Here is a 24,468-nt window from a genome sequence, read left to right on the forward strand (position 1 = left end):
AAATTCAGGTACTTCGTTCAACAGAACTAATGCGGTGTTTGAGCACATGAAAGCTTGACAAAATTGCAGCCGCGGGAGAACACGCCCGCCCTCATCTCGCACATGGTGTAAGAAATGAAGAAAATTACCTGAATCAGATTTGCCAGCTTACCAGATTAATCACTAAGAAACGAAAGCATACTACCAACTTACGAACTGATTGATCTGTGACTCACAAGCTTCTTCCTGGTACGCAACACAGCCTACCCCTTGGTGATGTGTGGCTGCTCGAAAAGAAAGCTAATCTGCTGTGACTCACCTCAGGAAGCATCGTTGAGCCAGGTACAGTCCCGAATAGTGTCTAACCCAGTGTGTATAGTCACTAGCTTTCGCAATGAACTGCTGAGTCAATGCGGAGAGATGATGTTCAGCACGGCGTTCATCTATGGTTGCGGGACAAAGGCGCTAGTCGGCTAGCGCCAAGCAGCCCACTTCGCCCGCTGAACGTCGATATGCACAAGAGTCACCCAAATTTCGAGACGCCGCCCGCCACATATAAGCCGACACACCACCCCGCCTCCACACACCCATCACAAACATGAGGCCCATTCTTCTCTCCGGCCACGAGCGTGCGCTCACGCAAGTCAAGGTTCGCATGCGCCGTGCGTAGGATGAAGGACGAGGAAACTAACGGCATACAGTACAACGCAGATGGAGATATCATTTTCTCCGTATCCAAGGTAGGTCTTTCTCCCGGTTCTCTGATGCGCGGAAACTGACTTTTGTAGGACCATGTCGTTTGCGCCTGGTGTTAGTAAACAACCTGTACAAGAGGGATGCGAATAGAAGCTGATGCGATGCAGACTCACACAACGGCGAGCGAATCGGAACATACCACGGACATCAGGGAGCGCTATGGACGGTCGATGTGAACCCATCCTCTGAGCTACTGGCTACCGGTGGAGCAGACAACACCATGAGGTTATGGCATGTGCAGACAGGCAAGCTTCTCCACACCTGGGAATTCAACACCAGTATCAAGCGCTGCGAGTTCTCGCCAGACGGCAGACAGCTTCTTGGTGTCACCGAGAAGCGATCAGGACATCTCTCCACCATCTGCGTCTACCCCATCAACCCCGACCCGGAAGCGCAACAGTCGGACGAGCAGCTGCTCAGGATCGTATGCGACGAGTCCAAGGCGACAGTTGCTGGCTTCTCATACCTCGCAAAATACATCATCAGTGGACACGAGGACGGCTCAATAACCCAGTGGGATGGCAAGACTGGAGAGCTGCTCAGCTCCAACTACGACGTTCATGAACCGGACATGCAAATCAGTGAGTACCGTGCACAAGTCTTTGGCTTGGATGGAAGCTAACAGTGCGCAGCCGACATCCAATGGGCTCCCGACCGAACCTACTTCATAACCGCCAGCAAAGATAAGACCGCGAAGCTCGTCGATGTCGAAGAGCTCAACGTCCTCAAATCATACGTTGCCGACACACCCCTCAACTCCGCCGCGATCACACCCGTAAAGGACTACGTTATTCTTGGTGGAGGACAAGCAGCCATGGATGTCACCACAACCTCGGCACGTCAAGGAAAATTCGAGGCCCGTTTCTACCACAAGATTTTCATGGAGGAGATTGGTCGTGTGCGTGGTCACTTCGGTCCCCTCAACTACGTCGCCGTACACCCACAAGGAACCAGCTACTGCAGTGGAGGAGAGGACGGTTACGTGCGTGTGCACCACTTCGACAAGCCATACTTTGACTTCATGTACGAGGTTGAGCGGGAGGTCGCGCAGTCGCAGTCGAACTTGTAATAGTATGACCTCACGAAGAATGGTTGATATGGTTCGATATGGCTGCATGCATGCAATGGCGTTCCGGCGGTCGGGTTGGGTGCTTGTCAAGATTAGACGAGCCTTTGTCAAAAGTTCATGAGCGATCAGGGCACATATAGACACTTTATCTAAGCGTCCGAGCACATGCACCTCATCAATGAAAACTTCAAGCAATGTTCTGATGCACAATTCCATTGTAATGTAGATATGTCCCGCCCCAAGCACCAGCGCCTGCCCATGAGGAGCAGACACCCAAGCATTCGGTCAAAAGTACAAGCAAAGGGCTTGGAACGGGTTGGTAGCTGATCTTCCTGCTTTTGACAAACGAGTCCATCATCGAGAAGGAAGGACGACGTATACTGAAGAGGTTGTAGGTACACAAAGTACCATAGGATAAGGACGCGTCGATGCTGCTCACTCCTTCGAGCGCAATGTGAGACGCGAAAGAAAAATATTTGTCAACGACCTATGATCCGAACACAGCGGCTGACTTGAAGGACTAGTAGCTAGCAACAATGAGCTGTGACACACAATGAGTGCGCTCGTATTAGCCAGCGTAAACGAACGTTGAATGTAGTGATTGTTCGATGAAAGAAGAGAAGGGCGGAAGAACATTGAAGGGCTGAAGCGATCGTGGAAGCTTCGAGAGACCCTGTCCTAAGCGAGTTTAGCGCGTGGCGGTGACCTCACCTGCCGCTCCGACTCATCGCGGTCACATATTGCTCTTTGGGCCGCTACATAAGCAAAAGCGCAATCCTCTCTACTACATTGCCCTTCACCTCCACGTCACATTTCCTTACCTCCACGTTCGCCGACTGACAAATCCATCGACGAACAAACACCCATCTCAGAAGGACAGCACCCCACATCTGCGCCCAACTCAGCCTTCCGCACACGACAACCACAACTCCAGCCCCTCTACTTCTCAACACCACATTCAAGATGTCTGACGACTGGAACTCCGTTACCAAGATCGGTAGCCGCACTCGTGGTGGCGCCGCCGGACCCCGCGAAACCGTAGTCAAGGGCAAGTCAGCTCTGAACGCTGCCCAACGTAGCGGCGGTATCGTCGCCACAGAGAAGAAGTTCGCTTCTGCCAACGCCGTGAGTACTTCTTACACGTCCAACTTAGCTTAACAACTTCGTTCTTCGTGATTCCCAAAAGTACACTCAAAACAATACTAACCGACCAGCCACAGGGAGCTTCGTCAGAAGGCCAGCGCCTCACCAAAGTCGACCGTTCCGATGACATCGTCAAACCCAAGACCGTTGGTATCGTCGTCGGCCAAGCCATCGCTAAGGCGCGCTCCGAGGCAAAGAACGACAAGGGCACAACTATGACGCAAAAGGACCTGGCTACAAAGTGCAACAGCACACCCACCATCATCGCAGACTTTGAGCGCGGCACAGCAACACCAGACCAGAAGCTGCTAGGAAACATGGAGCGCGTGCTCAACGTCATCCTACGGGGTGACAAGATTGGGCAGCCCAAGTTCCCCAAGAAGAAATGAGCGGGTCATTGCTAGGGTCGCAGACTGGGCGCAAACACACGGTCAGGCTGTGATAACGCGATGATTACCGCTTCAAAAGGCAGCTTCGGCTGCGATAAGTCTCTTCTGAATTAGCGGGCTTGGGATGGGCGTTTGATGGACATCACGGTAGAATACCAGAATGGTGGACAGCGTACGATAGCTACGGTCTAGCCTGTACTGCGCGGGCTTTGTAGCTTAGTCTCATTGAGCAGCTGTAGAAACTAGGTAAAACTACGATCTACGCGCAAGCAATACGTTGCCTCCGAACATGCAATTGACGTCATCGAAGCTACGTGATGCGCAGCATCACACTAAGTCTCTCAGTTGTATCCTTGTATGCGGCGAGCGAATCTCCACCCCTTAGACCCCGATGCTAGACAGATTTGAGTGCACCGACATATGTATCGTGATGTGGCCCAAGTACATGATTGGTTCGTGCTAGCTAGCGACTCACCGTTACAATCGACAGCCCGCCGCCTACATTCGCAACACAGCATCAACATGATCCCGTGAAGCCCATCCATATTATGCTCATACCCTCATACTCGCACAAAATAAGAATTTGTGGTGTCGGCATCCCCATGTAAACAACCTGCCCATTTCAGCCCTACTGCGACTTCCAACTTCACCTGCGCACTTTTCCACAAGGGTGCATGCGCTAACCTCTCCCAGACCAATTGTCTTTCTCTCTATCCTCCTCGTCTTCTTGTTTTACTTCAGCATGGGTACGACAAATCACACTTCTACGGTGCCTGTCCCGGCAGAGCCGGCGTTGGACTACCACTTCAAGTACACGGTGCAAAAGGGCGTTTTCATGCAGAGCGAGGATGAGACTGATGACAAGAGTTTCGATTTCGTACGTTCAATTCCTTGTCCTCCAAGCTTCACACGCAACTACGTACCTGCGCGATTGAGTCAATCCATCCCTTCATTCACGTTCCCTCAAATCGGGATCTGAGGTAGCTGGCTGACATTCCTACTAGAAGACGCAAAACTTCGGTCTCATCGACCGTTCCTACCCGGGAGAAGACGACAGCGAAGAAAAGCAATGGAGGCGTCTTGAGAAGTACGTGGCCAGTTTGGAAGCTGCGAAGAAAGAGGGTGAGAGTTACAAAGTACTCTTTCTGGGTCGCCATGGTCAGGGTTGGCATAACGTTGCAGAGACAAAGTACGGGACAAAAGCTTGGGACGTAAGTTTAATCCGCCTTACAACCCTTTCTCTTTTCGTGAATCATTCCTCTCCAGATATATGTCATCAAGGAGACATAATGCTAACGCAAACACCAAGTGCTACTACGCCGCCCTCGACGGCTTCGACGGCATAACCTGGGCGGATGCAAACCTCACCACTGTAGGCCAAGACCAAGCTCTCGCTGTGAACAAGCTATGGGCCGAACAACTATCCCTCGGCATCCCACCCCCACAAACCTACTACGTCTCGCCCTTAACCCGTACAATCGAAACAGCCAACCTGAGTTTCAAGTCCCTCCCGCTTCCTGAGTCGCGCCCTTACAAACCCTTCATCAAAGAGCTCGTCCGCGAAGCCCTCGGCGTACACACATGCGACCGCCGCAGCACAGCCGCGTACATCAAAGCCACTTTCACGGATCCACCTCTAACTTTCGAACCCGGATTCTCAAACGAAGACCTACTCTGGGAGGCTGGATACCGGGAACCAAGATCCGCAAGACGGTACCGCCTAGCCACCTTTCTGGACGATGTTTTCGCCACCGACGACAATGTGTGGTTGAGTTTTACTAGTCACTCGGGGGCGATTGGCAGTATGCTGGAGGTGCTTGGGCACAGGACGTTTGCGCTTGAGACGGGGGGTGTTATACCGGTTTTTGTCAAGGCGGAGAGGGTGGCTGGGAAGAGGGAGGTTCCGCCTAAGGAACCTAGTGCTTCGCCGCCCTTGTGTGATGGGCCGCCTGAGTGAAGGTACATAGACACGATGAAGGAAAGGGAGAAAATAGAGGGTATGGGGTTCACGCTGAGATCGGGGACGTGTATAATGCTCTAGTGACCTCGTCTTCTCCAAATAGATTGCTCATAGTTTGCTCCATTTCGTGTATACTCAACCACGTACTTCGTTTGCCGGAGTATCGCATACGACACGTCGACTACATAAACAAGGCAGCCGGCCCCTCTATCAGCGTACATCTCAATAACCACCATCCACCATCCACCATGTCATCTGATCCCCCACCATCCTTCAAGTCTTCCATCACTACCGACACCAACCCACCACCCCTCGGCGAGCGTAACCCCTCCTGGACGCCCGACGAACTCGCCGCGAACTACGACTTCCTCTGGAAACTATACCTTGAAATCACTAAAGCTAACTCCGACGCAATACTCAACGTCCTGAAGCAGAGGGACCCGGTTGCGATTCAGAAGGAAGCCCAAGAGATGAAAATCAACCAAATGCAAGGAATGTTGCAATTGCAGGGTCTGTACAAGTCGGCAGAAGAGACTAAGCAGCTCGAGGCCAAGAACAAAGAGCAAGAGAACAGGATCAGTGAGCTCGAGGCGTCGGGAAAGGAGTATAAGGCCAAGCTTGAGGAACGCAAGGAGAGCTAGGCGCATAGCAAGGCATTGGATGAGTTGCTCGACAAGTACATTGACCCACACAATGTCTAGATGGGGAAGCTAGACGATGCAAATGGGGGCCTCGAATCATTTCCTGTTGAGTACTGTAATCCTCACGCAGACATGAAATGAAATGAAACCCTACTGGTAAAGCTAAGCGAGACAATGGAGAGTTATTGATGTGTTTCATTTGATCATAGGTATAGCTTAAGCAACCATGCCGAGTTCACCTCTTGGTACCGTACCGAAAAGTCCCATCAATTCCACCTCCTGCAACGAATACACGTGCTGTGCTGATATGTCCATCCCATTCCTATACAGACTCGCTGACAAACCTCATGAACGCAACCCAGGTTCATTTTCCACTGCGCCTCTAATACGAACAACGAAGCAGACCCAACATCTGATGCAGATGCATCTCGTGAAGTCGTGACAAAGTAAGCGAGAGTCGTTTTACATCATGCCAAGGTCCTCCATGGCTTTGGCGTAGCTGTCCCAATCGGTCAAAGCACCGAGGGCACGACGCTGATGTGCGCTGAGGAGCGTGAGACCGTAGATGTAACTTGCGTTGACCCATCCGAAGCTGTGACATGTTAGCCATGGACTAGTAAAATGATGTGATAAGAAACATACCCTTCGCGAGGAACACCCTTGAAGTCGCTGCCTTGGTTACCGTATTCGGCCTCAACCTTGTGAGGATCAATCTTCCTTGTGACATCGTACTTCTCAACGACAACGCCGTTGAAGTCAACAAATGCCTTAGTGACCATGAAGAGCCAGCGGTAGGCCAGACGCTGGGCTTCTGCATCGTAACCGTATCGCTGCATACCGACCCAGGCAAGCATCTGCTGCGGCGCCCAACCGAATGGATAATCCCACTGACGGTTGGGGCGGTCAAGGCCAGTTTTGCCGCGCGACTTCTCTGTACCCGAAACAAGTCCTCCGAAGGCTTCCAGCTTAGGCAAAGCCTTCTCGACAAGAATGCTAGCTTGACGGGGAGTGGCGAGACCGGACCACATGGGCCAGAAAGTAGTGGCACTCTCGTAACCGGTGCGTTCTTGCTTGACAGTGTTATAATCGAAGTACATGCCTGCCTCCTCGTCCCAGAGATACTTGTCCACATTAACGCGGCGTTTTCTAGCGCGGCGCTCCCATGTGGAAGAAGTCTCAATATGACCAGGCTTCATGTCGCCAGTGCGGAATCCCTCTGGAATTTCGAGCTTGTCGTTGAAATGGTTGCGAATGCATCGACCAATGTCGACTTCGTACTTGTAGAGTAGCGCATTGACGTCAACGACGGCGAGGTCTGCTGCGACCCTCTCCAGACGGTAGGAGGTGTCGTGTCCGGATTCACGCACAGCGCGGTCATGGAGGAAATAATCATCAAGCTCAGGCTCGTTGACCTTTCCGTTGTTGTATGCATCGACGAATTCCTTAAATGTCATACCATGCTTGTCGGCGTACGGCATCAAGACGTGGTGGAAATGGCTGGCCTCCGTCTCGGGTGGCACACCTCTTCCGCCAGGTCGGTACCTGGTGAGTCCAGTGACAGGGTCTAAGCGCGGCGCGCTCATCCAAACCGAGTGGTATTCCTTGATGGCAGCAAGGATACCGTTGCGCAGGAATTCTTTGGAGTCAGGCTCGTGCTTGATGCGTTCGTAGCATCGCAGAGTCATGTCGGTGAGGAAGGGTGGCTGGGATCGGCAGAGGTAGTATGTACGGTTTGCGTTGAGAATCTTGTTGTAGTGCTTGATGCAGAAGCAGAAGTGAATGACCATGGACTTGACCAGGTCGACGCGATCGTTGACGAGGAGACCAAGCGACTCCATGTAGCTGTCCCATCCGTAAAGCTCGTTGAAACGGCCACCAGGGACGACGAAAGGCAGGCCTCTCAGGTCCTTCTTCTTCGTCTCTGGATCTATCCATTCCTCCATGGCAATGGCGAGCAGGCCGGGTGCCTTGTTCAAGTCGCGCACGTAGTCGTCGTTGTCGCAGTCCTTGTCCAGCCAGATGACGTCGAGACGCATTTCGGGGTGTTCACGAGCAATGCGGGTGTAGTACTCGTGCTGCTCAGGCGCGCCCTGAGGGATGTATATACGCGGCCGTTGGTCGTCTGTCCAGTCCTTGGGGTCGACACCGACCTTCGCAATGTTGGAGCCATCGATGCGGCGGGTGAGACCGTCCCAGAAGGAGAACTGGATGAGGCGGCTCAGGCGGTTTACGGGATTCTCGTTCAATCGCGATTCGTCGAGCACAATGGTCTTGCGGCCGTAGTCTTTGGCGAGGGTGAGCTCCTGGAGCAGGTTCGAGAGCATGTAGGTGCCGCGGACGTCGTGCTTCTTGAAGGCATTGGAGCCGAGCGTACCAAGAGAAATGGTCTGTGTATTGTCAGCCACGTTCTCTGTGTAACTGCAGAGCATCGTACCTTGGGACCCTTGTCGTCGATTGTGATCTGGTAGTTGCCGTCCGAATCTTCGCGGGTGAGGAGCTGGTGGAGCGTCTCTTCGACGTTTATCTTGAAGCGGCGAGGCTGCAGGGAGATTTCATCTGGTTTTGTCAGCCAATGGCGCGGGGTGGGTGCGGTGGAAGGCACGTACCGTGACTGATGCGACGACCAGCAATGGCGCCCTCGGCCAATGGAGCATTACGCGTGGAATTGTCTACGTTCTGCATTCAATTAGCCCCGTCATGTCATTAGAAGGAGGAAGGAGCGCGGTACTCACGGCTGAGTAGGTCCGGGCTCTGGCATGCTTCTTCGAGTGACTCTCGCCATAGTAGACGTGCGGTGCAGCGTAGGGGTCGAGAACAGTCGAGGTTCGGCGGGGCTTGGAAGATTGCGAGCTCATGCTACGGGGGCGGTGGGGCGAAGACACCAGGCAACGGGTGTGGTGGTAGTGGGTGTTGTGGTGGTGAAGATGTGCTATGTATGGCGTAGGTACTGGCCAGCGTTAGCTACGAGCGTGGTTGACGGCGAGGGTGGGGGTGGGGCGGCACCTTTGTATCAAGATGCTTCAGAATCTAGGGAGCGGCGGGCGGCGGTCACACGACGATATGCTGGTAGTGCTAGTCTAGGTGGCGGGTGCAGCGTAGGACTGGAGAGAAAAGATGGATATGCAACGGGCGAAGGTAGCAGTTTTGAGCGCTGCAAGGCCGGCAGGTCCGCCGATGGCAGCAGAAGGGCATAGCAGCAGGCGTCAGTGGTGGGTCTGCTATCACGATAGGCAATGACAGACCAGGCGGTGAAGCAGCTGCATCGTGCCAGACGCAGGCGGCGTGACTGCTATCAATGCCACAGCCAGGCGGCATGATGATGCTGAGCGAAGACTGCCAAAAGGCCCCGTGCTGCGCTGAACCCCTGGGGTACTTCGTCTTCCTCATCACCGTCGCGACTTGCACGCGCGCGCCGACCTCTGCCGCTTCATCATAGTGCCCCACCGGTACGTCATGGCACGATGTCCTCGCTCGACAATCCGCGTGTTTCGAATCTCATCTGTTGAGCTTCAATGCCTTGTGTGCGCCGCCTTTGTTTTTCTCCTGCCTAACTCCGGACGCACCTTCCTCGAGCGACGCGCCTGCTGTGACTGGCTCGGTTGCCGGGGTCAGGCGCTGCGTGTCCGTCAGCCTGCAGGCCTTCCCCCACGGGAGCCAGCAGTCCGCACTACACCCGCAACTCCATCGTGACCTCCGAACAAACTTACTCTCCCTCTTACTCATACAGTAGCTCTTGAGCCAGCTGAGGCTGTCGCCTAATATTACCCCATCAGGTCAGCAGATCTAGATGCCGTCGACCTGCGCTGCATCTGCTGATGGCCGTCTCCGAATCGTATCGAACATGCGACTTTTTCCGTCTGATGTTCACTTCCGGCTCTCCAAGCTCGGCCGTCTGCACGTCGGCCGGTCTTCGGATACCTACCAGAAGCACTGCACAAGCACACAAGTTGCAAGGTAGGACAGTGTGGGGGTTGTCAAACGACTCGTCGAGTCTGTCTTGTTTTGATATATACATTATACACTACAAAGTCGTGCTTTTTCGTAGAATTTTGAGTAGTTCGGCCATTGGCATCGTGACAAAAGAGATGGTTGCGCAGTCTTGAATGGTATCCGTAAACCCCAACGCCTTCGCTAACACGCAAGCAGACAAATAAAATGCAAGACCAGCTGGTCGACGGTAATAGATGACTTTTTTTAAACTTCGAGCTTCTTCGCTGCCTGCTTTCGGCTCCTCCTCATGCCTCTCCAGCTCCACTTTGATCCCTTCTCCATTTCTTGCACGGGTACGCCCAGGGTTGATGAATCTGGTCGTGGCGTGTCCATGTTGCTGCTCCAGCTGGTTGAGGCCGTCTCGAGTGATGTGGCGTTTGAGGCTGTTCTTGAAATGTCGACACTGTAGGCGCTCTCGTATGACCTGAGCTTCGACTTTGGTCGTGATGGGAGGGGTTCTTGAAGAGCGAGGAAGCCGGAAGCGAAGCATCCACCGTACGCCTTCAACACCTCCAGTGATGCGGCTCTCCTCAAGGCGATGGTCTCTCTTTGGGTTTCCACGTTGCCGTCGTCTGACTCAGCAAAGTCACCGTCGTATCGGTAGTAGAGTTGGTCATCCATTTGACAGGCGCTGTCAACCTTTGACATTGTTAGCAGTGAACCGATGAACTATTCTCAAGTCAAGACATACCTTCTTGTGTGTAGCGGTGTGTAATTGCAGGTTCTCCTCGGTGAGTTGGACTTGATTGAAGCAAGTGTCCCAGTTGGGTGTGCGTCCAAGGTTTTGATACATGTTGGCTGATGGTAGGTAGAATGTTCCGATGGGTGCTTTTGATTGTGTTGGTGATTGAGGGTCTTGATGTAAGGCTGGTAGTTGCTGCTCTGTTGGACTTTGAGTTTGACTGAACCAAAAGGCTAGGGCGCTCAAGTGTTATATACCGAGCGTCACTTGGTATCCTAGCCAGCAATCAGGACGGCATCCACCCCAGCATGCGCCATAGCGCCGCGCTCGCCGATTGACCCCAGGGATCGCGCCAGAAACGTGGTACATGGCTGCGGCTCTACCGTTTCCGTCACCTCTCACGCTCAGACCAGATCAGCGTTCGTTGCTTTTAGTTGCCGTCTGCGCAGGGGCCCCATGGCAGATCCTAGTGTACTGAGCCAAGGGGCTGGCTGTTCAGCCATGCACAAACTCCACAATCTCTAGAGGCATGGCGCTCTCGTATAGTGGACCTATCGCAGGCGGCAGACGTGGCATAATTCAAGCCTCAACCCCTCTTGCTGCATTCTATCGCGTGCGCCGATCAGCCACGCTTTGGGGTGCACACCAGACGCCTCAGCCGCACCTTCGTCGCAGTCTGCTGTCAATCTTCTATACTCGCAAGCATGCAGCCCTCACGCCGGCATAGAGGCTAGAGTTGACAGCTCACCTGACGTAGATAGCGCAACGTCTCAATCTGGAGTAGGGAAGCGAGAGACTCTGTAACCAAAAGCACAGTGGGCATCTGGCCGCTGGGCACGTTCAGCATTTCGAAACAACAACAGCCTCTGGCCCAATCTCACCGCTTGCCTGTCATCGTAGGACAACGCGCCTGGGAAGACGTATGCCCCTCACCTCACGGACGCAGAGCTAACTGCATGTTTCGAGACGCCAAGGGCGGTGAGATGAGTATTTGACAGCTGTTGCAAAAAGCACCAAACTGCCTAGCGCGGCGCGCCCCATGCGCCGAACGATGGATTCGCAACCATGTCGAGATCGTGACCTGTGATGCGGAAAGCCTGTTCCTGAGAAGACGCATGGAAGTCCTGGTGCGATGCCTGATCGGGATGCGACGCAGGAACAAACTTCTGGGCCGCCCTACGGCAGGGCCCTCCACCAATCTACACTCGCACCGCTGCCTGCCGATCATTGCCAAGCGTCACCTTATTCATGGTCACATTATCCCATCATCATCGCCAACACACGACGCGACGTGTCCGTCAAAGTATCGCAACCCTCTATCCAAAGCAATAGGCAGGCAATAGACCATGTGGACTCTCATCGATATCCAACGTTGAGTTCACCATCTTCTAATCAGGCGCCACGCTTTCGGTGTCCGCGACAACCTCAGCTAGCCAGAGATGCCCCCTGCCCAAATTGACTAGCGCGCAGGACGTCTTCGCCGTGGCTGGCGCCCACCATGTCCCACCTGAGAGGCCGACAGTTGCTGTAGATACACGGCCACTCGTGGCTCCGGAACGCGACCGAGCGAATAAGCCCTTTGTCCTGGGCGCTGGGTCCAGTTACGCAATCTGATCTGATCTCCCCTCCCGCGAACCAGGCACCCATTTGGCTGTGTACCTCGCGTTCGGGACTAATGCAGCCTTGTGCGAGAGACAGGTATGACAGCAACGTTTATGAGACATCAACAGCAACGCTCGTCTCACTTCTCTCGGGACCTTGGTAGAACAGCTGTGCAAACACACGACACCTTCCCTTTCCTGAATAGACCCGCTCTGCATCATCCATCGCGCCTGCGCACTGCAACAGCGGCCCAATATCATTGTCATGATGTATTCTGCCCGATTCGCATTCGCAACATGACCTCACGATGCCTCTGTGCTCTGTACCCTGCTGCCTCACATCTTGGAGTTGCCTTCTGGGGAATATGGTGCGAACACCACGGCCTCCACTATACGAAGCCTCGCCGAACCGTCAGGCATCATTTCCAAATCAGCGAACCCCAGTCCAATGACGTTCCCGCCCTTTCGCACCCCAGTCGCAATCCAGCAGGCCGGCGACCTAACATCCTCGTATGAACGATTATCGAGAATCTTCATAAACTCCCATGTCCAAGATCGCGATTTGCCCATGTCAACTGACTCGACACCCCCGTCCGGATCGACCCAACTCCGCGGCGCAACTGTGGTGACTCTTCCACAGTAGATCGCCGAGCTCAGTGGAAAGTGGATATGGCAGGATTCCACCCCCGGTTTCAATACTATAATATCGCGAATCGCTATCCTGATCTGTTCGAGATGAGAATAGCAGCCCTGTGTATTTTACCCGCCCGCTTGGTCGCCGGCCAGATCCACCGGCGTAGCGCAAATCTATGTGTGACGTCGTACCTTTAGTCTACAAATGGAAGTCGTTCGTCGCCCCTTTAGAGGGGCGCAGGTGGAGATTTGTGCGACTTTATATATGTTTCGGCTCTTCTACCGCTGCCTGCTGCATGTTGTTTTCTGCCCGATGATGGGGCGTCACAGTGCAGGGTGGATCGACCGGAAGATGCCTGGTCACAAAAGAACGAAAAAGTACACAGCAGAGACGTGGCGCATGGCTACTGTAACCACCTGGACAGCCACCGCCCTATCGCAACTCGTCTCGGTGAGACTTGTTCTTTTGTCGCCCACCTTTCTTCGGCAGTCTGGATGCGGAAGCTTCTTCGGACCTTTTTTCCTTCTCTCTCTCTTCCAAGGTTTCTCCTTTCAGTGATTGCCCTTTTGAGGGAGGGCCTAGATGGTTGGTTAGGTCTAGATGTGATGCGTTCGATCGTGACTTCCTCATCTTTCCTCGCTGAGATCGGTGTCTTGTGCGCGCGTTTGAAATCGCGAGAGAAGGCATGGCGAGAAGGCAAAACAAGGTCAAAGTGAAGCTGGTCGTTACAATTGCAAATATGGGATCTAGAGCTGACATGGGTATAGATCTAGATTGCCTGTCGTGCCTGTCTGTCCGGGATATCCTGAGAACATCAACTCAACACGCGGGTTCTCGCTCAACCTCAAACCAGGACCTTTCAGCTCTCATTTCGTTGCTATTGAGAGATGTTAGGATGGAGCGCAGGTACCTTTGCGGTTTGCTTGTTACTTGCCTGCCTCGGTCATTGCCGTTATTTCAGCTTCTTTGTCAAGCAGCACGGCCGTAGACTTCAGCGACATCTGCCAGCCACCTATCTAGATGCTGTTTCACGTGCAGATGCGGGACGTGCATGTGGAAATGCGAATGCGGGATGTGGAAGTGGTGTTGCATCTTATCTAGGTCCTGCTTGTGAGAGCGGCAGAGGTGTCTTTGGTGATGTAATGGATGTTCGGTAAACTGTCGTTGTATTGATGACAAGAGATGTGTCGTATGGAAGGGAAATTCATACATTCATTTCGGAGAGGAATAGTTCTATCGTTACGCAGTCCTGCTGATTCTCGAGAGGTCCGCGAGGTGGCGTTATGGTGGTATTATGTGGAGTGACTCTCACGATTACGCCCGCTTATGGAGCAGGCAAGGTTGATGTTTAGCCGGAAGACAACCCTCACGCCACATCTACCAACACTGTGACGCAGCGATATGATTTCGCTCACCTACGCAAAATCCCTCTAATGACGCGAGTACACGCTGACTTGATCTTCTTTATCCTCGCTTTCTTCCTTTCTTGATGTTCCTCTTCCTCAAGCTCCATCATGTGCTTTCGCTGCATCTGCTCCCCTGCAGAAGAAAGACTTGGTTGTGGTTGTGTTTGTGGTTCGCTCTTGACAGAAGCAGTAGCAGTACTGAGAACACCACGCTCGCCTCCATCTGGGTCCATACTAGACGCTCGGGTTGTAGGTGCGCTAGCATTGGGACGACCTCGTCGCCTCTTCACACTATGCGCATGTCAGTGTCTGATACCACAGTACAGCCAAGAGGTATCACTCACGCAGCGTCATGGCTCCAACTATTACCTTGACTAGTATGATTCATCATATGCGGTCCCTCCACCTTCCTCGCCCTAACCGACTCAACTCCGAAAGGCCTGCCACGAACCCAGCCCTCATCCCACACCATCCTCCCTTTCCCCTTGTCTACCCTACCAAACCGATCTATTCTGGGATACTCGACGCGCGCCCTGGTCATCTTTCTAGGCTGTGGCGCATGCTCAAGTCCTGGCCACATACCCGACGAGCTAGTGTACATGGAAGACGGGGAAGAGTGGTGCGTGTTGCGAGGAGAGTTTGGAATGTAAGCGAGGGATGAGGGACCGGGGATGCATGGCGAGACTCGGCATGTAGGACTACATGTTTGAGGTCGCGGAGTGGTATCGGCGCAAGGGTTGGGGAGAGCAATGGGGACCCAGTCGAGGACGTGTGGTACCGAGGGTTGAGGATCGTCGGTTGAGGAATGGTAGGTCTGTTGGTAAGGGTTATTGAGGGTGAACTTTATGCTAAGGCCACGATGATACCAGTGATCAAGGTCTGGGTGTTGTCTGCATGGCCGTCTGTTTCATAAGTATACTTGCTCTCGTTGCTGACGACAAAGGTTGACGCGGCGTTGCCTTCACATTCGCTCGATCTCGGCCTTAGCACACTCAGGTATACGGATCGGAACAAAAAGGTTAAAGACCCTGAAGCTGAACTTCCAGCTGTTTCGCCTTCCGAAACATTCGCTGCGAACGACTTACCTCGCACTGTCCTCCTGCTTCCCCGTTAGATGCCATGTACTTCTTCTTTTCTCATCCGTAAATTCAGGGTAAAACGTTTAATTCGGGGTAAGGCGATGGTCTAGGCTTGAAGGAGGCTCCTGCACTGGCTATCTTTATTTTTGCAGCTGTCCAGAACACATGGTACTGTGCGCTTTGGCGAGCGAATGAAGTTGGCCGTATTTAGGATTTTGGTTTTTTGACACCAGGCTGGACTGTGACTCGCTTGGAGCACATGTGGGAGTGAGTCGCTACCACTAAGTTCTCTTCAGCTCGTGGTTTGTGTTGAGTTGTTTCCACGTTGCTGTTCAGACAAGCAACGAGAAAGAACCTGAATCTAGGTACATGCCTCGCGATGCGAAGACTGGTGCACGTAAGCTGAACATCGCGTGGTTTTTGATTCGAAGAACAATGGTACACAGGCGAGGGTGACAGTGATGTGGTGAGGTTATTCGGAATAGCTGCGAGCGTACATATGAGCGTGACGAAGGCTACGTGGGCGAGCCGTGCAGTCTGCTAGAAGCGAAGGTTGCCTTGAAGTTCTCAACACGCCTACCTCGCTCAACACCGGCATACTCTCGCATACTGGCGACACGATGGCTGGTACCATCGCCTAGGTCCGGGTCTTAGCTGGCCGTTTGACATTCGTTTTGTAAAGCGGTAATTGAGGGTGGCTCAGTATTTTGGTTCGGCAGTACCAGTGCCACAGCGTCTTTCCTCACCCACCCTGATTATTTTTTCATCGGAGAAAATGTATCCGCCGAATGATGGAGGGCACTCGTCATGCCGAATTCGCTTCGAGGAATGAGAAAAGAATGTTTCTGCATGCGAGAAAGTCAGATGATAGTGTTCATTGGGACTCTGCAGTTACGCGCGTAGTCAACGAGATCTACAAAGACCCAAGGAATACTAACACGAATACAGTCATGTCTGTGTTGCACAAGCGGTCAACACGCGTTGCAGCAGTCAGAATGAGGATGAGCAAAGTGCATGCACCGTCGTGACTGCCCAGATATGATCACCCTCTTAGCGCCATGACGCACATGCACACTCGCCCTTTCTTTCCTTTTCGGTCACTTAGGGTCCACACCAACTCTAGCAGACCCTCCAACACCACTTACCCCAAAGCGAGCTGGTATCTCTAGAACGAGCTAGCTCCTCAAGCGAACGCGTCGATCGGATAACCTTGCGTAAGAGACTATGGATTTGCTTCTTACACTCTGCGAGGCTTCACGCCAGTTTACTTTTTGGGGTCACCACCACACACCGTAATCTCTCCCTGCAGTAAACTGTCGCTACACCTCCTTTACGACGGTCGTATCTAAACTTCGACTATGGCAGCACTTCGGCATAGGTGATGGCGGGCCTCATTCGGTAACTGGAGCTTCGAATTGGGAAGAAGATGGCTGAGATGGACTAGGACTATCTGCTATCGTAAGACTATGCCTCATTGAACCTCCTACTGTAGATACGTCGCGGCTGCTTGCATGCTGCTTGCATGCTGCCACACGCATCGTCGTTCCGCTTGTCTCGCTTCCATCTAAGTAGTGTCTTGACCACTCTCGTGACCAACACCCCCTGCTGATGCATCCCCTTGAGTAGATGAATCGCCGCCATCGGTGTCCCCATCCATATCTTTCATCTGCAGCATGATACCTGTTAGATCCCCGTGCAGATTACGCAGATATGCCTTCTGTTCGTCGCGCAGTGATTTATTTGCAGCAGAAGCGCCATCGAGTTCCTTCTGCAAGTTCTCGCAAAGACGCAGTGTAGTGTCATTACGTTTCTTCAGCTCTTCATATTGCTTGCACAATGTGTCATATGCTGTCTCTAGTTTTGTGATAGTCCAGTTAGAGTCGCGCTTGCTCGGTGATGTCGTCGACATTGTGAAATCGGTACCTGGGTAGCGAAAAGATGATGCGGAGACCTGGCTTGTAGAGCGACACAGTTATATATGCGAGTTTATTTGCGATAGTATGAAAATCTATATACAGCGTGATCAATGAACTTCACGCAATCGCCCAGCCATCTAGAAGGCAATCAATTGGCACCATGACTGACCTGACAGTGATGTTCGGGTGCTCAGCAAATTATGAGTAATACGGAGTATGACAATCTACCTTTCAAGTCCGCCTGACATATCATAGACAGATACATGACGAGTAGACTTGTTCAATAGGCTGCTCACTTGTCAAAGCGTTCGTGTAGACTGCTTGAGCCTTTTGTGGTTTGGAGATAGACAGCTCGAGCCAGCACGAGGTTACGAAAACCTGATGTCAGAACTGCCGTGGTGACATGGCAGAAGCTAGAGAAACAGGTAGCATTTGTTCTATAGTCGTCTTAAATTTGATGTATCATTATGCCTTCTACGTAGATCTGGTTTAAAGGTTTCATCGCTCCAATATATACTGTATGCTGCAAGACTCAACTCAGTCGCGACGACACTAGAGACTGACCATCATCAGTCATAAGTCTCCGCTACGCATCCCTCACCATTCTCGTATGCGACTGAACATGAGATTGGAAATGAAGGAAATGAAAACTATCGCGAACGTACTCTACGGGCGAAAAAGACTGGCTCTGGACAGCGTCGACGCAGCGGCAGAATTCTTGACTGTGATCTACAAGATGTTACTTTTGCAAGCGAAACAATGCTTGGAGACATACCTGTTGTCCCTCCGTTCCAGTCTGCTAGTCACCAGGCTTCTCGACTTGATGTGGTTGTACCGTGGGCAAGCCTGTGTCACTAGCACCGGCCACCGCCCACTTGCATTTGATTGCAGCGGTCATGCTTTCCAGTGAAGCTCGCGCTCTGTCGAGACAACTGGTCGTACTGGTCAAGACAGTCCTATCTGAGTCTACTCGATCCGTTAGTGCACACACTTCAAGCAAACATTTGACATACCAAGGCTCGCTTTCATGGCGTTGACGTCAATTTGGGTCAGGATGATGGGAGTCCCCAGGATATGCGAGACGGCTGCGCATATTCCCTCGATGTCCTTACTCTCGTGGACAACTGTGGCCGTTGTTGGGTGAGTGAATTTCTTGGTCTCGTTATGCAGTCGTTTGGCGAACTCGAGTGCCGGGCGTGATTCGGCTGCCATCGTTGCTGGGCAGGTGCTGATTCAGCAGCGGCAAAGTCAGATATGATGTTCGTCCGATTCATGCCCGGCAGATTCTGTTGCGCTGAGAAGGTGGGGTGCTCCTTCCCACGGTGACATGCCAAGACCCAGGTATAGAGACCAGCCTTCGACCTCACTCTGATCCTGATCCCGATCTCCTAACACTCTTCCCATTCATTTCGTGCTCCGAGGCCACTCTCGACACAGCGGAATCTTCCTTCCCTTGCTTCTGAATATTTGCATACGGTGACGAGTCACTGCACATGGACAATCGCAGTGGTAACAGCCAGAAGCGGGATTGAGACGTCGAAAGCATGACCAGACGTATTGACACCAGACAGGAGATGAAGACGGAGACGGAGAACACACATGCAGAGATGTACAATCTAACAAAGTTGGATATACGAATCGCACCCTAACGCCACCCAAGCCATTCCATAGTTGGACCCAAACATGCTATTACTACAATGATGCGCGCACTCAGAAGACGCTGATGTAGTTACCAATGCGCTCCTTTTGGTTCTGCGCGATGCACTCGGCTATCCATGTGATGTTCCGGATTTCCTGCGTATCATGTCAGTCATTGTATTCTCTTCATGATGGAATCCACAACATACCTGCTCGCGCAGCTTCACCCATGCGTACACAATGGCGTGAGTGAACTGGTGAGTGAATGCAAGCTTCGAGATCTCCATTTCTTTCTGGTAAAAGAGATCCTCGAGACTCCTCGTCTCACCACCGACACCACCGGCCATGTTGCCCACACCACCGCCACCTCCACTAAGGCCGGTCTGGTCAAAGAACATTTTGTAGTCGGCAACACTCTCTACAGCGATTCGCACACCCTCTACATCGTCCGCTCTCGAGAGCATTGTGGTTCCCTCTGGGTATAGCTTGCCGAAGCCTGGGTAAAGCTTCTTCCTGTCTGCCTTGGAAAGTTCAGTGCCGAACGAGTTGAGGGAGATGTTGATGCTCCTGCGGTCGGCCTCGAACTCCAAAACCTCCGACATGACATCTGCAGTCGGTGTTCCGGCAATGTCTGGGCAGGAATTGATCCACTGATGGAAATCCTCTAGATAGTTCTTGTACAAGGTGTTGCGGATGATCTCGATGTTGAGTTCGTCAAGATCCTGATGGCTGAGCGAGCCCTTGAAGTAGGGTGCGAGCGGCGTCTCAATCAGGACGGAGTTGTACAGTTCCTCGATATTGGTCGCCACGCACAGCACCGGCATGGTCTCGAACCAGCCGAGCGGGTGACACCTTTCCAGCAACTCGCGCGTATCTCTCTCGTGCAGGGTACCCGTAATCAGCAGCGCGACATTGTCGATCATGTATCCGTACGTCAGGTATTCCATGAACTTGGAGAGCGAGCCGGTGGCGTTGGCCTGGAGATAGCGGAACTCGGCCACGAGCTTGTCGGTGGTCTTCGCGGCGAGCGCAGACGTGGACGGGTTCGGGGGCAAGTTGTTGAGGAAGTCACCGTACGCGGGCGAGAGCTGCAGCTTGACATCTGTGGCATTGTTAGAGCGGTTCCAGAGGCAGTAGCGACGGGATGCGATGTACCGTCGATGGTTTCGCACTGGGTCAAGTTGCTGTAGTTCTGGCTGGTGAGCAGTGCATTGCGGTAACCGCGCACGATGCCCTCGATGTAACTGTAGAGAAGTGTCAGATATGAGTGAAGCGACGATAAACGCGTATATCGTACCCGTATTTGACGTTGTAGTAAAGGCCCTCCATGATGCTGATGCTGGCTGCTGTCGACCGTCGCAGGCAAAGAGCTCCAGCTTGGTCGTCATGCCAAGGCGTGGCCCGTGTCGCGCCTGCCTCGATGGTGCTGGGGTGTTTACGCGCTAGCCCCAATGGCCGGAGGTGCATGTACAACTTTCTTAACTCCATCGCAACTTCCCTTGCCAACGCACCCCGACAACGCAACCATCCCAACACACCTTCGCAGCTGCATCTGTCATCAGATCATTCACTGCTTATTGGCAATTGCATCGCAACTGCCTCGTACGTCCCCGCTGCTGTTGCGCACCGCTCCTACTGACCTCGCTCGCAGTACCATGTCCGCTACTACACGGCGCTCAACGCGTCGCACTGCAGCGACAGCGGCCACCGAGTCCTCGCAGCCCGCCTCCAGGCAAAGCTCACAGTCGGCGTCGCCTGCGCCAGAGGCTGCTCCCAAGAAGAAGCCCGGTCGCAAGCCCAAGGCTGCCGCCGCCAAAGTCGAGTCGCAGACCGTGACAGAGTCGCAGCAGACAGTCACCAAGGGTCGCGCTACGTCACGCGCAAACGCCGCTTCCGCCGTCATCACAACAACCACCACATCATCAACAACCAAAACCGCGACGCAAGCGCCTGTTGTCGCCAAGAAGCTCACCAGAGCCGGTCGCCAGGCGCTGAAAGAGGCAGGCGTAGAGGCTTCGCCGCAGCGCAGCCTGGAACAGACGAAGCCCGCCAAGCAAGGACGCGGCACAGCCCGCCAGAAAATCACCAGCGAGAAACGAAAGGCAGTGGCCGCAAAGCTGGCGGCGGCTAAGGCCATCGAGAGCGCCGAAGACGAGGCAGAAGCCGAGAATGAAGATGGCGTGGGCGCCTTCTTCACAAAAAGTAAGCACCAACTTCTCCATAGTTACACCCCTTCAGAGGAAGAAATCGACAACGAGCTCCGCAAGGAAAAGTACGAACAGCAAGAGAGGGAGATTGATCATCTCCGCGAGCGTGTCACAAACCAGGAGGCTCGCATCCAGAATCTCGTAGAGATGATGTGGCAGAAAGATCAGCAGATGTTCCTTTATGAGAACGAGAACCTGCGTCTGCGCATGGAAATCACGCGACTAGAGAATATTCCACACATTAGCTACGGTACTCCGGCTAACGTCAATTACGCAGAATTCGACAGTGAACTAGTAGCAATCAGCGAGTCATCTCCGGCACATGGTGTGTTCGTGAATGGCAACGAGGAAGCCCTTGCGCTCCTCCACAAGATCGAGAGCTCTGCCAAAGAAACCAGGCGCGTTGAGCCCTCAAGCAACGACAGTGAAACATTCTCAGACAATGACGTCGCCATGGAACCTTCACCACAACAGCCGTCTGCTAAGAGAACCTTCGAGGATGTCACAGCAACGCCCAACCGCCCCGTCGCAACACCATCCAACATCTTCAGCAGGTCATTCTCTGCTATCAAATCCCGACTTTTCTCCTCGACCCCCAAGCCCCCGCCAACCCCCGAAGTCGCGTCGCCCACCGTTACCAAGCCTCTACCACCCCAGAACACAATCACCGAGACCCTCTCCCTCCCTCCTACACCTGTCGGCGAGCGCGTCAAGACCCCGAACAAGAGGCGTGCGCCCATGAACACACTGCTGAAACTACTGCTCAAGGGCGTCGACCGCAAGGACAGGCACAAGGCAGAGGAGTGGGCTAAGCAGGTCATTCCTGAACTGAAGAATGATCCTGCTTTCAGCGAGAAGCGTGCGCGTCTTCAGAAGGATGTTCTGTGCAAGGAGCTGTCGAATTTCCCCTCAGCCAAGCCTTGGGAGACTGGCTTCGGCGACCCGCTTGGTGATCTAGACGATGACGATGTTGTACCAGTCTGGGCTGTATATCTCGATATCGTGGCTGAAGAAGAAGAGCACACCGCTAAGAAGCACAAGAAGACCCACGAATTCACGACGGGCGACGACGAAGTTCCTACCATCGACGAGCAGTTCGCCGCCAGCAACGGCGCGCGCACTTCACCAAAGCTTTACAACAGCCATGGCCAGTCCGCTTCACTCCGTGACTTCCACCCTCGTCGCTCAATCGACCCATCACCCATGTTCAGCAACTCCATCTCACACAACACCGGCGGTAACATCTTTAGCGAACTACAAGGACACGACACCGCGGCACAGATCCGTGAGAACGATCGTGAGGTCCTGAAAAGCGCAACCAAGGAGAACACTCACTCCCATAACCCAGGCATGGGCTCTTTTAGCGTCCCCGATGATGATTCTGATGAAGAAGACTCCACAATGGGCAGCGAGAGCGCTGATGCTGAAGCTACTCCTATCTGGACCCAACCACCCCCACCAGCCCCCGTTCCTGCGCATGCTCCCCTGCCAGGCGGATCTACGGATGAAGCGTCTGATGTGCCCGAAGCGCCCCCAACCCCTACTCGCCAGCAGCCTGGAGATGAGATTGAGCGCCAGCGCCAGAGACTCATGAAGCACACACCTGCTAAGCCTTCCCGTCTCCGCGAGGCAACTTACCCATCACCAAGCATTCTATCGGAAGCTGGCAACGTGTCACTTCTTGCCGCTACTCCTGCACAAATGGCAACTTCCGCATCGTCCATGTTCGACGACATGCCAGGAGCGGAGATTATCGAACTTGATGACGAATGTCAAGCTGAATTCGAAGAGATCATCAACAGCCACGAGTATCAGCAGAAGTTCAATGTCGAATGGCAAGCGCCCACCCTCACCTACGAGTCAGATGAGGAGGAGCCAAGCCCTACCTCCTCGTAAAAAATTGTTTATACTGCATTGTTTCGGCGTTCCTCACCTTCACACGAATCGAAATTGATCGGCCGGAATCAAATTCCTTGCCTCTGGGCAATCTTCTTTATTGTATTGCTTTTTCTCTCGTGTTTGCATAGCTGTGCGTTGGTTTTCGCAAGTATACGACCTCTCGTGGGTTGAAAGATGCATTTCTTGTTGGCGTTCTCCAGGGGCATAAACACGGATGATTGACGAAAGCTGTATACCCCTCGGCCGTTGTATGGTCGAACACTAGGCGCACGTTTTAGCCTAGTAATTGCGTTGGTTTCTTGTTCCCATAGTTGCTTGTTTGAATAGCTTTAATATCGACCGAGAAACGTACATTCCTGAATATTGTCGCCCGTGATGTGATGACTCTAGCTGACAACAGGCGGCAAGAAGGAGTTAAAAGAACTTAAGGTATTAATGATCTCAGATCGACGTCAAAGCTGTCAAAGCAGTCAAAGTCGTTACATTCGTGGTTGCCGTAGTCTGAACTCAGCGGGGAGGTTAGGTGTTGCTGCGCTCTGTCTGTGACGATAGTCCGGACTAGGCAACTAACCGCCAGCCGTCGATCGCAGCAGTAGGTGCCTACATTATTACCACACGCCGTCTGAACGTCGAAGACCCATATATGTTAGGTAAGCAATCTACCGAGCGCACACCAATCGAACAAAACTCACATTCTGACAATAATCAAACAATTGTAAAAATCGCGATGTCTTCAGAAAAGAGCCACCGTCGTAAGTAGCAGCAGTTTCACGCCGCTGTGCACGTAGTAATAGTTTGAGCAGTATACGTCAAAGCCCGCCATGTCAGCTACCAGCGCGGCAAACGCAATACAAACCCCAACGTGAGCCTCCTCGCGCTTGAGGGCGTCGACAGCACGCAAGACGCGCAGTGGTACCTTGGCAAGCGCGTCGCATATGTCTACCGCGTTGCCAGCAGCAAAGAAGAAGGTCCTCGTGTGATCTGGGGCAAGATCCGCAGGACACATGGTTCGTACAGCTTGTCAGACTTGCGAAAGAAAAGATATTGATTCAAGAACAGGCAACTCTGGTGTTGTTCGCGCATCTTTCCAGAACAACCTCCCACCAAAGTCGTTCGGTGCGAGTCTTCGGGTTATGATGTATCCCAGCTCGGTTTGAGAGCTGTTGGACATGGGAGAAGGAGATTTGGGAGCATTAGATGGCGTTAAGGCGATTTCGGGAATGGCCAATAGCCAGGATTGGAGTTTGTCTGCAAGATTATATACCATGTCCATTGCAATAGATGCAACATTTTGAGGTTTAATACTGGGCGCGAAACTTCGTATGACAATTCATTGTCGGAGACCACAATAGAGCTGTATTCCCTTGTCGAAGAGCAAGAGTGACGGCAACTGTGGAGCGAGGCTGGGGATTGGTGTCTGTGCTGTGAAGGTTTACGGGTAACACGTCCTCGGCGAGCCTTCCTATATTCATCCACGGC

At 53.0% G+C, this 24,468-nt stretch overlaps 9 protein-coding genes across 9 annotated transcripts; 5 read left to right on the plus strand and 4 right to left on the minus strand.

Moving 5' to 3' along the window:
- Positions 1–577: 577 nt before the first annotated feature.
- TIF34 (translation initiation factor eIF3 subunit) lies at positions 578–1,804 on the plus strand (the record flags this gene model as incomplete). The annotated part of the gene is made up of 3 exons (XM_049343918.1): positions 578–641; positions 843–1,316; positions 1,368–1,804. 3 exons carry the CDS (start codon positions 578–580, stop codon positions 1,802–1,804), a joined length of 975 nt encoding a protein of 324 aa, XP_049199151.1.
- A 963-nt stretch (positions 1,805–2,767) lies between these two features.
- MBF1 (multiprotein-bridging factor 1) lies at positions 2,768–3,336 on the plus strand (the record flags this gene model as incomplete). Its single annotated transcript, XM_049343919.1, has 2 exons — positions 2,768–2,929; positions 3,025–3,336. The coding sequence occupies 2 exons, from the start codon at positions 2,768–2,770 to the stop codon at positions 3,334–3,336; spliced, it is 474 nt and encodes a 157-aa protein (XP_049199152.1).
- Positions 3,337–4,078: 742 nt separating this feature from the next.
- Positions 4,079–5,293, plus strand: J4E93_006002 (uncharacterized protein; the record flags this gene model as incomplete). Its single annotated transcript, XM_049343920.1, has 3 exons — positions 4,079–4,213; positions 4,341–4,547; positions 4,646–5,293. 3 exons carry the CDS (start codon positions 4,079–4,081, stop codon positions 5,291–5,293), a joined length of 990 nt encoding a protein of 329 aa, XP_049199153.1.
- Positions 5,294–5,544: 251 nt separating this feature from the next.
- J4E93_006003 (uncharacterized protein) lies at positions 5,545–5,937 on the plus strand (the record flags this gene model as incomplete). Its single annotated transcript, XM_049343921.1, has 1 exon — positions 5,545–5,937. The coding sequence occupies one exon, from the start codon at positions 5,545–5,547 to the stop codon at positions 5,935–5,937; it is 393 nt and encodes a 130-aa protein (XP_049199154.1).
- A 462-nt stretch (positions 5,938–6,399) lies between these two features.
- On the minus strand, positions 6,400–8,792 carry J4E93_006004 (uncharacterized protein; the record flags this gene model as incomplete). The annotated part of the gene is made up of 5 exons (XM_049343922.1): positions 6,400–6,529; positions 6,580–8,324; positions 8,372–8,493; positions 8,544–8,613; positions 8,670–8,792. The coding sequence occupies 5 exons, from the start codon at positions 8,790–8,792 to the stop codon at positions 6,400–6,402; spliced, it is 2,190 nt and encodes a 729-aa protein (XP_049199155.1).
- Positions 8,793–10,131: 1,339 nt separating this feature from the next.
- J4E93_006005 (uncharacterized protein) lies at positions 10,132–10,720 on the minus strand (the record flags this gene model as incomplete). The annotated part of the gene is made up of 2 exons (XM_049343923.1): positions 10,132–10,566; positions 10,619–10,720. 2 exons carry the CDS (start codon positions 10,718–10,720, stop codon positions 10,132–10,134), a joined length of 537 nt encoding a protein of 178 aa, XP_049199156.1.
- Positions 10,721–18,044: 7,324 nt separating this feature from the next.
- Positions 18,045–18,457, minus strand: J4E93_006006 (uncharacterized protein; the record flags this gene model as incomplete). The annotated part of the gene is made up of 2 exons (XM_049343924.1): positions 18,045–18,211; positions 18,259–18,457. 2 exons carry the CDS (start codon positions 18,455–18,457, stop codon positions 18,045–18,047), a joined length of 366 nt encoding a protein of 121 aa, XP_049199157.1.
- A 498-nt stretch (positions 18,458–18,955) lies between these two features.
- VMA6 (H(+)-transporting V0 sector ATPase subunit d) lies at positions 18,956–20,212 on the minus strand (the record flags this gene model as incomplete). Its single annotated transcript, XM_049343925.1, has 4 exons — positions 18,956–19,039; positions 19,093–19,985; positions 20,039–20,127; positions 20,181–20,212. 4 exons carry the CDS (start codon positions 20,210–20,212, stop codon positions 18,956–18,958), a joined length of 1,098 nt encoding a protein of 365 aa, XP_049199158.1.
- Positions 20,213–23,716: 3,504 nt separating this feature from the next.
- Positions 23,717–24,146, plus strand: RPL33A (60S ribosomal protein L33A; the record flags this gene model as incomplete). Its single annotated transcript, XM_049343926.1, has 3 exons — positions 23,717–23,741; positions 23,793–23,996; positions 24,049–24,146. The coding sequence occupies 3 exons, from the start codon at positions 23,717–23,719 to the stop codon at positions 24,144–24,146; spliced, it is 327 nt and encodes a 108-aa protein (XP_049199159.1).
- Between the last annotated feature and the right edge of the window lie 322 nt (positions 24,147–24,468).

Source organism: Alternaria ventricosa (assembly GCF_023758065.1).
Source record: "Alternaria ventricosa strain BMP 2768 chromosome Unknown scaffold_9, whole genome shotgun sequence".
NCBI lineage: Eukaryota > Fungi > Ascomycota > Dothideomycetes > Pleosporales > Pleosporaceae > Alternaria > Alternaria ventricosa.